We start from the raw sequence: 17,792 nt of genomic DNA, 5'->3' as shown, positions 1-17,792 counted from the left end.
TATTTTTTGAATATTTAATTTATAACATATTTTAATTTTACATGTCAAAGATTTTATAAATATATTAAATAATATATTAATTAGAAATTTTGTATAGTTTGAATATGATCAGATGAATTTTTAAATTTTGAGTAAGCTCAAGTATCTTAAATATCTATAAACATCTTGGGAAATCTCATGTACACATGTTTGCAGGGGATATTTAGAAATTTTGAATAATTTACTTATAAAATATATGAGACGTATATAAACACATGTACGCAGAAGCATGTAGCTTAGTGAACTATAGCATTGCATTTTCCTTCAAGTATACATTTTCTCCAACCTTTCCGGTTAAAATTCTACAAACAATAACAAGGAGAAGGTTTTTAAACTTTACAAAAAATAATAATTGGATATTTTATAGGTGATATAAAATCATATACATGCTTTATGCTTAGATATACAATTTGATAATCAATTTCTTTCCTTCAACTTTTTGTGGTCCTATAAAGCATATTACCACTATCAATCTTGGAACTCACTTATCGGCTGCGGTTGCTTGAATGCTCAACTCAATCTTTTCTTTTAGGATTAGTGGGGAGCTCATTAACATATATCGAAGTTTCCGTTACCTAGCTAGCTTGTTAATTTACAAACCACAAATATCTAAAAAGCTGCTATTCTAATCAGGCATACCAAATGAAAGAATCAAGCAAATTAATATCATTAATTTGCAATTACCTATCTATATGATATTTTATACTCAATGTTCATTATCATTTGCTGAGCTTGAATATTGTAATTGGGTCTAGTCTACATCACGTGCTAAAAAATGGTTTTAAAAAAAATATGTAATAGAAAACACGCGGTATAATTGGCAATTCATCTTTGCATAAAGTTTGATTTGACACCAAGAATATTTTTTTTTGCTAATTAATGACTATAAGTCTATAAGATTGTGTTCCGTTGTGGAGAAATAAAAAAGGAAAGAAAATAAATCAAAGTGGGGTTATTTGGTATTTGATAAAAGAGAGCCAAAATGAGTAGAAAGACTTGAATTAAAGTGATTTAAATTTCTCTTTTACTCTTGTGTGAATTTTTTATTTACGCTTGTACTTTCTTTTTTGTCCTTGTGTTCTCTGCTTTGCACACACTAGGATAGTTTCGGGAAAATCGCTTTGTGTTTCTTTCTTCACAAATTCGCTCAATTTTGTGAAGAAATAAAAGCCCATGAATCTCACCTCATTCGTACAAAAATTTATTGTTTATTTCTCCTCCTTCAACCGTAACAAAAAGAAGAAAGTTTCAATTTCTTTCCTTTTTATCAAGAGACTTTCTTTATTCTCATTTGATTGCAACCGGACACTACCTAACTTGAGGATTTCGGCAACCAATAAACAAAAAATTGAAAAAAAAGATAAAATAATTGAAGTTACGGGTGCATGTTGCACCACTTCATTGTTTGCTAATTCTTAATTGGTTTGACAAATTAAAATAGACTTGACTACTCCATTGATTGATCTTGATCATTCTGTATTTGGTTAACTTCAGAAATGATAATTTGTTGTATTCAATTAGAGTGTGTTTGGATGGGAAAATTTAAAATTCTGAAGAATTTTAAATTCTAAGAATTTCAAATACTTCAATTGAAATTCTTTTATTTTTAAAATTTTATGTTTGGATAAAAAAAATTAAAGTTATGAGGGTGAAAAAAATGAATGAAAAAAAAAATATGATTGGTGTGTTAGTTATACGTGTTCCTCTACGCTCACATCCGATCGATATTGCACGAGCTCAGACGGTGTTTCTTGGAGAAGATTGTAAGAAAAAAATTTCAATTTCTCATTTTTTTAGAAGGAAATTGAAATTCCAAATTTTTAGTTGTTTAAAATTCTGTTTTAAAATTCCAAAATTTTAAATTTCACAAAAAAATATCCAAACAATGAATTCTATATTACAGAAATTCAAATTCTCTAATAAATTACTTTCCTCAATTAAAATTATCTATCCAAACGCACTCTTAAGAAAATAAAATGAATACTTAGTGGACAATTAAGAAATGAAGCCAGACAATTTTGTATTTGTTGGAACAAATATTGGGTGGACAATTTAAGTTCTTTCTATATCAAATACTAGTATTTGTTCTACAACCACTGAACAAGATCATCAAGCTGGTTAGCACAATAATTGCCTTCTCTATATGTATGATATATCTATGATGAATATGAATCTCAATTTATTCCTCTTAATAGCAATAACAGTTGCTTTAGAATCAATCTGCAAAACTATATTTTGCATATTTGACTGGAGTGCTAGCTTCAATCCAAGCAAAACTCCCGAAAGCTCAACTACAAACACATAAGATCTCCCTATGCATTTCACAAACCCACCCTTCCAATGACCATTGTTGTCTCTTATTAGGCCACCACAACCTAAAATACTACCAATTCATTTCACTGCTCCGTCAGTATTTTAGCATTACCAACCTTTTGAAGGAGATTTCCATTGGACATAAAGCTAGATTCTCCTTATGAATGTTGATGAATTCCTGCCATTAGTTAAATACATGTATCTAAGCATATGAATATTTCATACCAATAATGTTTATGAAAAAACATAAATGAATCTAATTTATTTATTTATCAATTTATGAGAGGTTCACCACATAAATAGAGAGCAACGACATTGTCGTTTCTCTTAGAGTGTAATGGCTATTAAGAGTCATTGATTGAATGACTGTAGTTGTATCGATTATGATGATTGTTGTGTTAGAAAAAATATTAAATAATACGATAATGTGACTCATGTAAATTAAGGGCCTAAACTTGATTTAATAAAATAAAGAGACCTATTGGCAAATACGAGAAGTTAATAAACTTATGGGAAGTTAATAAACTTCTGATAACTAACTTGATAGAAGTTTATTAATAAAAAGGCAAAGGGTTCTATCTCTGCGATAAGAGTTTTTTGTCCTCTAATTATCTATCAAGAACGTGAGAGGAAAATAAAAGAATGAAAAAGATAGATTGAGACAAAAAAGATTGAAGAACTTATGTCTTTCATGGATTAAGGTAAATTCTACTTACTTTCAAACTGTATGAGGGAATCATAGATTCTAAGATCCTTACAATATGTAATAGATTCATTGAATATAAATGTATGAAATCTATAACTAACATGTGGTATCAGAGCATTAGGTTATTGGATTTATGATTCTCCATGAATGATGTTTCTTCCACACATTGTATGAATCTGATTCCAATTGAAAAATTATTCAAACCATTTTTGTTTTCTGTTGTGCATATTATAATTGTTTTTGAGTTTGGAATGCCCTGAATCCAATTTTTGAATGTCTTGAATTGAAATTCAACATCTTTCTCTTATGTCAATTTCAATTCAAAAATTGATCTTAAATTTACTACAATTTGAAATGAAAATATGCCGAATGCCTTCATATGATGAATGTAATATATTGTTACCCCATATTAGGAATGCCTACAAAATTTGATTTTGGAAATAAAAAAAAATTGTTATTCAAAATTGGATCAAGTAAATGAATTGTAGTAATTTGGATTAAATGTATGATAAATTTGTAATCACCAAAGTGGTCAAATCTTTATGTTTTGTTTAATTCCAAATTAGACACAATTTTATTTCAATTACCCATAGAATGGATGCTAAATTATAGATTATTGGTTGATGGGTTAATTGAAGTTCATTATTATAAGACATTTATGGATCACCCAAAGGTTGATTAGTTGTTCTTATAATTTATGAATATGAATGTTGGTAGTATGTATGCATTATTAGTTTTATTTATATATCCAAAGATAATAAGTATTTCTAATTAATGAATATGCCTTACTAAATAATTTTAAAATTATTAGCATCGGTATGTTTTTTTGTGTATTAATGTATCACCCAAAGAAGAACATTAGTATACATAGAATGTTTATTTGTTGTTTGAATCTGTATTGTATGTTTAATTTATGACTCAAAGTATTAATGTTAAGCATGTGTTAATTGAAGCATCCCTTCCTGTATCTTTGCATTCTCTTGGTATGTTTGTTCCGGTTTTTAATGGGTTAAATTTCTCTGATTGAAGCGAACAAGTCCAATTTCACTTAGGTGTGTTGGATCTTGATTTGGCTCTTCAAGTTGAAAAACCTGCTACTATTACTGATGCTAGTAACAATGAAGAGAAAACCCATTATAAGGCCTGGGAAAAGTCAAACAAAATTTGTTTGATGCTTATGCACATAAGCATAACAAATAACATTAAGTCTGCTCTTCCCAAAACTGAAAGTGCAAAAGAATTTACGAAATCTGTGGAAGAGTGCTCCTAAACTGCTGATAAGTCTCTTGCTGAGACATTAATTAGTACTTTAACCACCATGAAGTTGGATGGTTCTCGTACTATACATGAACATGTCATTGAGATGACAAATATTGCAGCAAAACTTAAGTCTCTTGAAATGGTGGTGAATGAAAATTTCCTTGTGTGATTCATTTTGAACTCATTATCGTCTGAGTATAGCCCCTTCCAAATGAACTATAATACCATGAAAGACAAATGGAATGTGCATGAATTACATAGTATGTTAGTTCAGGAGGAAACCAGACTTAAGAATCAAGGAAACCACTTCATTCAGTATGTGTGGATTGTATTAAAGGCAAACAAACAAAACACACAAAGAAAGAAGCCACAAGAAGCACTCAACTTCTTGAAATTATACACACTGATATATGTGGACCTTTTGATGTAAATTCTTTCAATAAAGAAAAACAATTTATCACTTTTATTGATGATTTTTCACATTATGGGTATGTCTATTTACTGCATGAGAAATCTCAAGCAGTGGATGCCTTAGAAATTTTTATAAATGAAGTGGAAAGACAATTAGACAAAAAGGTGAAAATTGTCATATCAGATAGAGGTGGTGAGTATTATGGAAAATATAGTGAAAGTGGACAACATCCTGGTCCATTTGCTAAGTTCCTTGAAAGGTGTGGTATTTGTGTTTAATACACAATGTCAGGTACACCACAACAAAATGGTGTGTCAGAAACAAGTAATCGAACCTTAATGGATATCGTTAGGAGCATGTTAAGTAATTCATCTTTACCTGTATCATTGTGGATGTATGCTTTAAAAATTGTCATGTATTTGTTGAACAAAGTTCCTAGTAAGACAGTTCAAAAGACACCTTTTGAACTATGTGCAGGTAGGAAACCCAGTTTGAGACACCTACATGTTTAGAGTTGTCAGGCAAAAATTAGAATATATAATCCGTAAGAAAAAAAATTGGATGCAAGAACAATCAGTGGATATTTCATTGGTTATCTAGTAAAATCAAAAGGGTATATATTTTATTGTCCTACCCATAGTACAAGAATTGTTGAAACTGAAAATACTAGGTTCATTGAGAATGGTGAAACCAGTGGGAGTGAAGCTTCACAAATTGTGGAGATTAAGGAAGTTAGAGTACAAGTTCCTTTAACTAGTGCTTCTACTTCAAGAATTTTTGTTCCTTATACTGTTGAACCACACAACAATCAAGAAGAGCAACAAATTAATGATCCCGAGGTTAACAATGAACCTATAGTAGAACAATCACAAGAAATAGTATTAAGGAGATCTCAAAGAGAAAGGAGATCTACTATTTTGAATGACTACGTGATTTATCTACAAGAGTCAGAAAATGACTTAAGCATTGATAATGATCTAGTTTCATTTTTAGAAGCCATTAATGGTGATGATTCAAGAAAATGGTTAGATGCTATGAAATATGAGCTTAAATCAATGGCACAAAATGGTGTATGGGATATTGTGGAATTGCCTGAAGGATGCAAGACAGTTGGGTATAAATGGGTCTTTAAGACTAAGCGTGACTCTCATGGCAATATTGAACGACACAAGGCTTGACTTGTTGCTAAAGGTTTTACTTAAAAAAATGGCATTGATTATAAGGAAACATTTTCTCTAGTTTTTCATTATGATCTTAAGTTGCATCAAATGGATGTTAAAACTGCCTTTTTGAATGAGAATTTAGAGGAAGATATTTATATGGACCAACCAGTGGGGTTCATTGAAGAAGGAAAGGAACACATGGTGTGTAAACTTAAGAAATCAATATATGGACTTAAATAGGCTTTCTGGCAATGGTATCTTAAGTTCAATGATACTATTACGTCCTTTGGATTTAAGGAAAACACTATTGATTGATGTATATATCTGAAGGTCAGTGGGGGCAAATTTATATTTCTTTTTCTGTATGTTGATGACATCTTGCTTGTAACTAATGATCTTGGTCTATTAAGTGAGACTAAGAAGTTTTTCTCTAACAACTTTGAAATGAAAGATATGGGTGAGGCAGGCTGTGTGATAGGAATAGAAATATTCCATGATAGATCACAAGGACTGTTAGGCTTGTCTCATAAATCATATATTAATAAAGTTTTAGAGAGATTCGGAATGGATAATGTTCAGCATCTCCCATTGCAATACAGAAAGGAGACAAATTTAGTCTCATGCAATGTCCAAAGAATGATCTGGAACGGAAATAGATGGAAAATATCCCTTATGCATCTGTTGTTGGGAGTCTGATGTATGCTCAAACATGCACAAGGCCAGATATTAGCTTTGCAGTTGGTATGCTTGGTAGATACCAAAGTAATTAAGGATTGGATCATTGGAAAGCTACAAAGAAAGTCTTAGGATACTTGCAAGAGACAAAAGATCACATGCTTACTTATAGGAGATCTAGTCATCTTGAGGTGATTAGATATACAGATTCAGACTTTGCTGGTTGTATAGATACAAGAAAGTCTACATTTGGTTATGTGTATCTTTAAGCTGGAGGAGCGATTTCATGGAAAAGCGCAAAGTAGTTAGTCATTGCTGCATCCACCATGAAGGCTAAATTTGTGGCATGCTTTGAGGCCATAGTTCAGGCTAATTGGTTGCAGAATTTTATTTCAGGACTTGGAGTAGTTGACAGTATTGCTAAGCCGCTGAAAATTTGTTGTGATAATACCGCAACTGTCTTTTTTTCTAAAAAATGACAAACATTCTAAAGGTGCTAAGCATATGGAATTGAAATACTTTGTCATTAAAGAAGAAGTTCAGAAACATAGAGTGTCAATATAACATATTAGCACTAATCTAATGATTGTTGACCCTTTAACAAAAGGGTTACCGCCCAAATTATGATGTGGATGTTGGATGTTATTATTATTAATAATGTTTATTTGACACTTTGAGCTCATTATTGTGTAAGTTTCTGAAATTTGTGTTTTCTACTTTATGTGTATATGCATGCAAATTATGATGTGGAAAACATATTATGTTTTTGTCAATGAAAGAATGACTTTTGTTTGAACCCATTATGAACTTCTCATTTTATAGTCATATTAAAGAAAAATATAATATAGTAGTATACGGAAGGGAATGTGTTGATTAAATGACATGTAACCGCCATGACTCTTATTATTTTTTATCTTTAATTATGATTAATGATTGAGCCAATTTATCTAAAGTCTTTTAATGCGCATTATGATTTATGTAATTATTAAATCATGAAGTGTTATGGCATCACAAGAGTCAAGTGAGAGAATGTTAGAAAAAATATTAAATAACATGATAATGTAAGTCATGTGAATTAAGGGCCTAAACTTGATTTAATAAAATAAAGGGGCCTATTGACAAATATGAAAATTTAATAAACTTATGGGAAGTTAATAAACATCTAATAACTAACTTGATGGAAGTTTATTAATAAAAGGCAAAAGGTTCTATCTCTGCGATAAGAGTTTTTTTCCCTCTAATTACCCATCAAGAACGTGAGGGGAAAATAAAAGAAGGAAAGCGATAGATTGAAACAAAGAAGATTGAAGAACTTATGTCTTTCATGGATCAAGATAAATTCTACTTTCAAACTGTACGAGGGAATCATAGATTCTAAAATCCTTATAATATGTAATCGATTCGTTGAATATAAATGTATGGAATCTATAACTAACATGTTGTAGTTGTTAACCAAAGCCGTATTCATGTTCTTGGTGGATTCATGTTAGCTTTTGGATACTTAATATGACAATTGGAGATCAACTTTTGTCCGAATACATGAAATATTACATAGCAATAACTGAAATTAAAATAGAAGAAGAAAATAATATCAATAAAATAGATGTAAAAGCTTGGAGGAAGAAATCAGCTAAACCATATAAGGTTGTTATATTATCATAACTAGTATTTTTTCATGGGTGCTATAATACCGTTGTTAGCAACTTATTTTCTAAGAGACTATAAATAATGTTTTTAAGTTGACCATATATTCTAATTAGGTGCTAGGTTAATGAGTCAATGATTGAACTCATGAGTTAATGATTGAATCGAATAAATAATTTATATTAATAAAGTAAATTTTATTTGTAAGGTATAATATATAAATTATATTTGACAATACATGCACTAAATATTAACATTGGTTTAGTGGTCTTGTTCATTTGAACAACCCCAAGGACTTGTGCTTTAATCCTATGTGTTTTTATATTCATATTTCAATTTCAATTCTGGTTCTAATTTGAATTTTATAGTGCATGCAACTTATGATTTCTAAGGATGTGTGAATTGCAACAGGTCAGTCCTCGTTGGAAGACGGGTCACAAAGTTAAATCGATATACCAAGTCGTGCATTTTGTTCGGTTAAATACCGGATTGATGATATTAACACTAGATTAAGTGCACATCCAATATGCATACCTAATTAGACTAGTTATTGATTCAATTTCCGATTTGAACTGTTCAAACCTATCGATTGAATATGAGTTTAACAACATTGTATAAAATTAGGATAATTTTTGTTGTTTTTTTTTTTTGAGTAATTTTTGTCATTTTGATGTCTAACATGACAATGCTAATATTTATGAGGAGTTAAGGTAAATCTAAATTTATGAAATAAGCTCATTTTTCTTATAGGTTTTTAGCTGCATGATTCATATATATTAGGTAGTTGTTTACTTTCTTTTTTGACGGAAGTAAGTTGTTAACTTAAATATAAAAAAATCATATTCATTTATTTTGTAATTAAAGAAATTTTTAAAGAAAACTAGTATTTTAAAATTCACCAAAAAAAATTGACAAATTCTAGGGTGGGAAAGATTCGTTGGTCTCCCACCGTGCCAGAGGAACTGTAGCCGTTAGATCTATTTTTATAAAAATGAGCGGCTGCGATATATGCATAGGAACCGTTTGAAAAAAAAAAAAGAAGTGTAATGCTTTACCTGTTGAACTTGAACAAGCATTGTTGCTCGAAGACCTTTGTTGTCGCTCCAAGGAAAGTGGTGTTGCGTTTTTGTTTTTACGAAAACCCAATCTGGCGCCCAAATTGAGCCTTCTGCTGCAGTGAGCATTTTTTAGTTGAGTTCACTGATCCATGGAGGAACCAAACCCGTGTATATTCAACCCTGCAATTTTGGATTCTCTCACTGATGATGCGGTGCAAGAAATCCTCGACGGCTACAATGGCTTCTGCAACGCTACGCAATCACTTCTCGTCGGTAACGGCGATCTCTCCGTCGCTCCCGACTTTGTTTCTCTTGTTCACGTTCTCTGCAAACACCGCCTCCGTTCCCTCGTTCAAGACCACTTTTTTCGACTCCTAGAGGTACCCCACAATTTATTTCCCTAATAGTGCTGCAAAGTTCGAAAATTTATGGTGTTTTTCGGTCGCAGGAGACGTTTGAACGAAATGGGGCATCGAGATTTTGGCGCCATTTTGATCCTTATTCTCGTGTTGCAGGTTTGAACAAGAATGATGACCTTGATGTGAGTGTTTTTCAACCTTACATGACATTTTTTTTTCTTTTCCTCTTTCGTCGTGGTGATTGTTTAGTGTGGATTGTGTGTGTGAACGGTTGAAGCAGATTGATGAGGATGAGATTCAGAGTGTGTTGTATAAAGCTTTGGAAGATATTACTTTGGAGAAACAATATCAGGAGAAGTGTCTATTGATGTTGGTGCATGCTTTGCAATCTTACAAGGACCAGGTGTCAGAGGATAAGCATGGTTTTGAAGGAGACAGAAATTACCTTACCTCTAAGTATCAATGGATTGTCTCTTCTGTACTCATGGCCTCACTTCCTCGGCATTTCCCTGGTTTGTTGGCTGTTTATTTTTTTTACTATGTTAATTAATAGGGGTTTGCGTTAAGTAAATTGATTGCTTTGATTATAGAATCTTGTTGAGACATCATATGTGTAATTCTACATCAAAGTTTGCTGTGGTTAGCTCTAATATACCGATTAACATAGGTCGGTTCTTAATGCAATATTTTCATCATTGAACTTGACTCCTCTAAAGTGAGTACGTGTAAAGTAATCTCTGTTGTTGATAAAAAAACCAACGGTTGATAGTCCATCATATCCATGATTTGTTAAGCATGTGCGCGTAGCTTTGACCCCATCAACAATTGAGATTTGTTATTTACCCTCAGAAGTGGGATGCTCTTTTTAGAGGAGCCAAATCCTCCTCTTTTGACCTTTGTAAAAAATTATAGTTGCTTGAAAGTCTTATTATGAATACAGTTATTGTCTTTCCTGCTGGCATTAATTTCTCTTATTTGATGTTCTTTTCTTGAGGAGCTTACTACATCCTTTCTTTTTGGCCTTGTATGTTTTTTCCTGTTTGCTGCTGCTATTAGTTATACTGCATTGGTATTTTAAAAGAAAACTGGAGGAGTTGAGTACCATTATGGATGGAGAGTTCGGTGATGATGCATCTCAAAATAAGGATTGCATGGATTTAGATGAAAAAGGAAAACTATGCAACAAAGTTGGTGAAATGGATGTTGATGAGTGCTATAATGACCATAGGTTCTCGGAAAACTGTAAACTTGTGAAGAACATTGGAAAAGTTGTTCTTGATCTTAGGAATCTTGGATTTACTTCCACGGCTGAAGATGCTTATGCTTCTGCTATATTTTTACTACTGAAGGTGAGCATGTTTGTTAAATTCAAAATCCTGGCTTTTCCTGTTTTCCTCAATCTCTTTTTTGCCAATTTTGCTCTCACAATTTTGTTGCATTTATGTGCCTCTTTGTGAATCTAATCTTTGGATGACATTTGTTTTTCTCTCATCTGAATGACAGGCAAAAGTACATGATGTAGCTGGTGATGATTTTCGGAGTTCTGTTTTACAATCTATCAAAAGCTGGATACAGGTTTGTTGTGCATATAGAAGTACATCTCACTGTGGCATGAATGCAAATTAACTGCAGTAATTTGTTCTTTTGCTAATCCTATTTATGTTTTAAATTTCAATTGCTGTTTTAAAAATTATGGTGAAATATAATTTTGACTCATTATACTACAAATGTGTATTTCTATCATATTGTAAAAATTAATGTTGTGGTACTTCTCATCATTCAGTTAGCACTCAGCGATTTATCAGCTTAAAAGGGACTGGTCACTGGTTGATCAAATGATGACCAACCCCCAAAAACATTTCCAAGTATCCAGTCTTGTCAAAATTGTATACCGCATACAAGTTTCACTTCACTTGTTTTCTAATAGCATTTTTTACTTTGTTATTCCTGTTGCATTTTAATTGTTACATAACTATGATTCTTTCCTTGGGAGATATATTAAATTCATTTACATATATTGTATGGATTCCATTAAATAAGATTTTTTATGATGCTTTGCTTTGGCCAATCATTTGTTTTCACAGGAACAACTTAAGTTACATGCTGTATAAAAAAATATCAATGTTCATATGCAGCAAGTCTAGTAGGTAAAAAGTATCTGCATAGTGCATACGAGTTCCAAAGTTGTTAATGGAAGAATTTAATACTAGACCCTAGTTTTATTTATTTCTGAAAATTGGACAGTCACTGAGGCACTATATCTAAAATATACTTTCTCCCCATAGTAGCCCATAGTTTCCATAATTCTAACACAGTACGCTTATAACTGGAATCATTCAGGCTGTTCCTCTTCAGTTTCTTCATGCGCTTCTTGTCTATCTTGGTGATGTCGTTAGTTATGAGAGTACTTCATCAGGTCTGAAATCACCTTTGGCACCACAGCCATCTTCATGCTGTCCTGGAATTGATACTCCCTCTGAAGGGCTTGTGAGATGGAAGTTGCGGCTGGAATATTTTGCATATGAAACACTACAAGATTTAAGAATAGCCAAATTATTCGAGATAATTGTTGATTATCCTGAGAGGTACTTTGTTTTTAATTCTCTGTTTTTCTTCCAAGTTTTCTGTTAGAAAATTAATTACCCTATTTTATGTCTTAGCAAATTGAAGGGCTAGATCAACACCCTTGACTGAAACATGTTCAGGGATATAGCTTCCAGCCATAGCAGAGAGATTGACAATTATTCTAGGCTTTATCATGTTCTTCTGGAAATGTTGTTTCTGTTTGTCTGAACAATGAAGCTTCAATTTGAATTATCACCTCTTTCTTGTCACAGTTGCATGCTTTAACCTTGGTCTTGAATAACTCTCAAACTCCAACATTAAGCACTAGTGCCATTTGAGTTGTCATAACATTAATTCTTTGCTAGATTGTGGCTCGTTTGTTCATGTCACTTCATCTGATAATTTATTTTCCTTTCTCTCTACCAATATTGGAAGCTCTCCTGCAATTGAAGACTTAAAATTGTGTCTTGAATACACTGGACAACATTCAAAGCTGGTGGAATCATTTATTTCAGCACTGCGTTATCGCTTGCTTACTGCAGGCGCCTCAACCAATGATATATTACACCAATATGTTTCAACTATCAAAGCACTTAGGACAATAGACCCTGCAGGTGTTTTCCTTGAGGCAGTTGGTGAACCCATAAGAGATTATTTAAGAGGAAGGAGAGATACCATAAAGTGCATAGTAACCATGATGACAGATGGGACTGGTGCACATTCAAGTTCATCTGGAAATCCTGGAGATAGCCTTCTCGAAGAGTTGAACAGAGATGAAGAGATTCAAGAGAATGCTGGTGTTGATGATGATTTTAACACTGATGATAGGCAAGCATGGATCAATGCCATGCGGTATAGTTTTATTCTGGATGATCAGCTGTTTTTAATTGTTCTTTCCGATTTGGTCTGCCTGCCATATTATAAACTGATGTTTCTTTTGATTGGGCTTTTCCAAGCAGATGGCAACCTGACCCTGTGGAAGCAGATCCATTAAAGGGAAGCAGAAACCAAAGGAAGGTTGACATCCTTGGGATGATTGTTGGCATAATTGGTTCAAAAGATCAATTAGTTCATGAATATCGAACTATGCTTGCCGAGAAACTTCTAAATAAATCAAATTATGATATTGATTCAGAGATACGTACTTTAGAACTCCTCAAGGTATTCATTCAAATAAAAAATCAGTAAACCTTTTTATTTGATGGGTATGGAGTTAATATTTATTATTATTATTATTATTATTTTGTGTGTATTCATTCTTGATTTTGTATTGCAATCTAAACATTTGTTTAATGCTTTTATTTTTGCAGATACACTTTGGAGAGAGCAGCCTACAGAAATGTGAGATTATGCTCAATGATCTAATTGGCTCAAAGAGAATCAACAGTAACATTAAAGCTACCATAAATCAGCCATCTCAGACCAGTAATTTCCAAGTTTATAGTTCCCACGTTTGTGATTATTGCCCATGACAATTTTAACCATTATTTATGTTTTAAGTCTTCTTAACAAAAAAATTGGTGATGCACCCTCAGGTGTTGAATTGGGAGACAGTGCAATATCCATGGATGTAATTTCTGCTACTATCATATCTTCTAATTTCTGGCCTCCAATACAGGTTTGCAGACAAGATTCTTTTATTGGTTCTTTTGAATTTTAGTGAATGAGCAAATAAATGATTATGTTAAGATACAATATCTATTCCTCACTGCTCAGCTTATATATTATATTTAGGTTCGGCAATAAGGCTTCTCAGAAAAAGTACAATACTTCTTATTCTTCTTCTTCTTCTTCTTCTTCTTCTTCAATAAGGCTTCTCAGAAAAAGTACCAATACTTCTTCTTCTTCTTCTTCTTCTTCAATAAGGCTTCTCAGAAAAAGTGCCACTACTACTCTTCTTCTTCTAATATGATATCATAATGAATTGTTGGACCTGAATAGATTTTTAATGGTTTCATTGTTGTACTGCAAAACTGTCTCTAACTTTGAAGAGAATTACAGGATGAGCCCCTTAACCTGCCTGAGCCTGTTGACCAGCTCCTATCTGATTATGCAAAGAGATTTAATGAAATCAAAACACCACGTAAGCTGCTGTGGAAAAAAAGTCTTGGAACCATCAAGGTTAGTTGCTCCTTGCCATCTGCAGATATTTGACAGTTTTGACTTTGATGAATAATGTTGCCCCTTTCCCACCTTTTACTGTTTTACCTCTATATTTTCTCCTAAAATTATCATTTTCAATGGTTTAGCTGGAGTTGCAGTTTCAAGATAGGGAAATGCAATTCACAGTAGCACCTGTTCATGCATCTATCATTATGAAATTTCAAGATCAACCAAGGTATCCTCAGCAATCTATGCATACCTTTAGTCTGGTTTTTGATTGTATAATAATATTATATCATATTATATTTCTTCTTTCAGTTGGACCTCTAAAAAGCTTGCAGCTGCTATTGGGGTACCTGCAGATGTTTTAAATCGGAGAATAAATTTCTGGATAAGCAAGGTATCACTATCTTGCAGCATGATTATATTTAGTATGTGTGGAAATATTATTATTATTATTATTATTATTATTATCTCAGAGTTATCTTTTCATAGCAAAAAAATTCATCTAGTTTACTTAACAGTCATGTTTATTTATGTATGATGATTCTAATCTTTCGATGACATGACTTGCTCAGTTCAATTGAGTATAATTTTCAAGGCTGTGACTTTTCTTGTTTAAAACTGCAGAAGTCTGAAGTTTATAAGTGAAGTTGAAACTAACTACTCTCACTGTGTTTTTTGTACACAGGGAATCATTGCAGAGTCACAAGGGGCAGATTCCTCTGACCATGTATACACCATTGTGGAAAACATGGCTGAGCCAAGTAAGAATGGAGCCAGTACTGGTTGTGCTCAGGAACTTCTAGGAGGTGAAGAGGAGGAAGAGAGATCTGTGGCATCTGTGGAAAATCAACTTCGTAAGGAAATGACTGTATATGAGGTATGTGAGATAAAGTAATGGTTAGTTGATACTAGTGACTTGCTTTCATATTTTTAGTTAATCAATAATTAAAAAAAAAACTGCCAAGACTTGAGAATTCTTGCAATGTATGTTATTTAAAATTTTATCCTGGTGATTAAAAAGATATCTAACTGGTGTAGCTTCATGGCAGAAATTTATCCTGGGGATGCTCACAAACTTTGGTAGCATGGCATTAGATCGAATTCACAATACTCTCAAGGTAAGAATGGTTTTAGTCTTGTACCCCCTGAAAAAAAAAAGAACAGTTTTACACCTTCACCTATATAAATGTTTGGACACAGATAGCACGATCAAGATTAGTTACATGATTGTATTGTCACAGATGTTTTGCATTGCCGATCCCCCATATGACAAGTCACTCCAGCAACTACAAAGCTTTTTATCTGGTCTAGTTTCTGAGGAGAAGTTAGAACTTCGGGATGGAATGTACTTTCTAAAGAAGTAGTTTGACTTCAGAGTTGAAATGAAATCAATTTGATCATGAGTGAACAAAAAGGTGAAATTTCTAAATGTTTTCCAGATCCCGAATTTCATGAAAGTTTTGCATTTTTTTTTAAATTAACTTAGTCGTCATCAGTTAGCACAAAGTTCTTTCATTGCATCAATCCTAATTATCGATGGTTTTACTGATGTGTTCATTACCACATCAGGTTCATGAATAACTTCATCTTTGGAATTCACTGAACCAGCAGCAGCTTGAGCTCCATTTTTGGTGGCATCTTTGTGTTGTCCTGAGGAAACTGCTTACTCTTGGCGAGAGTTTGTTTCAGACTTGCCTATTCATTTTATTAGTACCAATATGATGCCTTCAAGAAGTTGTTGGAATAACACAGTTCAATATATGCTTCCACTCTTGGGATAACACAAATTCAAGCACACCAAAGATCATCTTTGTTCCAGGAGATGTGGATTTGAAGACATTATTGGCTCTTTTGGCTTTCATGGTGTGCTACTCCTGCTTTTGCTAACCCTTTTCCAAAGATTCCTCTTTTTTATTTTTATTTCTTATAGTATCTATTCTTAATGAGTCACCTACTGCTATGTAAATTTGTATTATTTACTGCTAATTTAGTGTAGTGGATAAATTAATACTAACTTAGTGTAGTGGATAAATTTATATTGAATAGGAAAAAAATATTTTATATGCCCCATGTAGTGTTTACATCAAATAGTGTAAAAGTTAATTCGTATGAGCAAACTAAGGGAATTGGATTGGGTTAATTTGCCTTGCATATAGAACAAACTCTTCCCAATAAATTGGGGTTGCATCGTTGAAATTATTAAAATTTTAAGAAATTGAAGTTCATGGGTTCAGGTCGTGTTAGACCAAGGGGACGACTGGACTTGATTAATGGTATCATTAATTTACAAATTTTAATAACTTTAATAACTAAATTTAGTGTCCTGCAATTTTAGGCATTAAATTGGTGAGTTACTTGTATTGAAATCCTTGATTTTAATTCTTTTTTAGGATCATCAAAGTGTTTTTTTTTTTAAGAAAGTTCAAATTGTAATCTACTTCACAATTTTTTTTTTGTTTTTTATGATAGATTATCAATAGTATTAAATTAAATAATGTTAATTACTGGGGGTATATAGTTTCCAATTTTATTCTTTATTATAAGATTTTATTTCATCTTTTGTATGTTAATTATTTTTAACTAAAACACTTATTTATTTTAATCTATCATTTTAAACTGTAACTTTCTCTTTCATATGAATATTAGTGTTAAGGATAAATTTAATGTCAATATTTGACTAATTTTTTTAATAAGCCTAATTTAGTTAATTATGCTTATAAATAAGAATAGAGGGAGTATGAAGTATTATTTTTGCATGAGGAGAAAATCCTAATCAATTTGATTTTGTCGACTTGATTATGAAAAAACAAAACATGCATTGTTGAATTGCAAGTTACCAAAGTTCCCAAGCTGGCTTTATTGCAGCGGAGCTCATTGAAACGAAAGATATAATTGAGAAATGAAGTTGACTTTATATATTGATTAAAGAAAATGAAAATGTTCATTAGAAAAGATTGGTTGACTTGTTTATTCCTGCACCATCCCTTCAAATATCCGACAATTTTGCCTCCATGTACGTCCTAATAAAAGATATTTGAAATTGAATTGCTTCAGAGCGTTCAATTCAAACTAAGATGCTTGGGATGCCTGCATAATTAAAAGAAAGGAAAATTTGCATCATAAATTTCATTATAATTAATTGATAAATTACATGTTAGTGTTACGTGGTTTGAGTGACTAAAAAATACATCCTCCCATTTTGTTGAAAGGGATGAAATGTTAAGAAAACCTACTACGCAAATAAAGATAAATTTTTTCATAAGCACAAAAATAAGAAAAAATGAAAAAAAAAATTCCCACAAGTTAAAATCAATTTTTGAAGAAATTAAAATGCACTCTAGATGAAAATGCGAGATGTTTTCCACCCATATTAACATGTAAATTAATGAATGTATATAATAGCCAAAAGAATATGAATAATAAGAAAAAAGAGCCAAAAGAAAGGTATGGAACCATAGCAATGCATGCATGAGAGAAGAAACAAAAGAA

The 17,792-nt window shown here is 32.1% G+C and overlaps 1 protein-coding gene across 2 annotated transcripts; it reads left to right on the top strand.

Moving 5' to 3' along the window:
- The first annotated feature begins 9,268 nt into the window (after positions 1–9,268).
- On the top strand, positions 9,269–16,384 carry LOC114394649 (anaphase-promoting complex subunit 2-like). 2 transcript variants are annotated; one of them, XM_028356315.1, is made up of 17 exons: positions 9,269–9,650; positions 9,719–9,811; positions 9,907–10,141; positions 10,686–10,978; positions 11,133–11,204; positions 11,970–12,214; positions 12,630–13,046; positions 13,154–13,355; positions 13,505–13,619; positions 13,730–13,812; positions 14,196–14,315; positions 14,444–14,532; positions 14,616–14,697; positions 14,989–15,180; positions 15,353–15,421; positions 15,545–15,718; positions 15,873–16,384. In XM_028356315.1, the coding sequence occupies exons 1-16, from the start codon at positions 9,420–9,422 to the stop codon at positions 15,665–15,667; spliced, it is 2,661 nt and encodes an 886-aa protein (XP_028212116.1). In that variant the 5' UTR covers positions 9,269–9,419; the 3' UTR covers positions 15,668–15,718; positions 15,873–16,384. The 2 variants fall into 2 exon arrangements, with proteins under 2 accessions (XP_028212116.1, XP_028212117.1); XM_028356316.1 differs by having other exon boundaries at positions 9,270–9,650; positions 9,910–10,141.
- The last annotated feature ends 1,408 nt before the right edge of the window (positions 16,385–17,792 follow it).

The sequence above is a fragment of the Glycine soja genome, chromosome 18 (assembly GCF_004193775.1).
Source record: "Glycine soja cultivar W05 chromosome 18, ASM419377v2, whole genome shotgun sequence".
In the NCBI taxonomy this organism is placed as follows: domain Eukaryota; kingdom Viridiplantae; phylum Streptophyta; class Magnoliopsida; order Fabales; family Fabaceae; genus Glycine; species Glycine soja.
The sequence above is the reverse complement of the archived record's forward strand: the minus strand, read 5'-3'. Positions and strand labels throughout refer to the sequence as shown.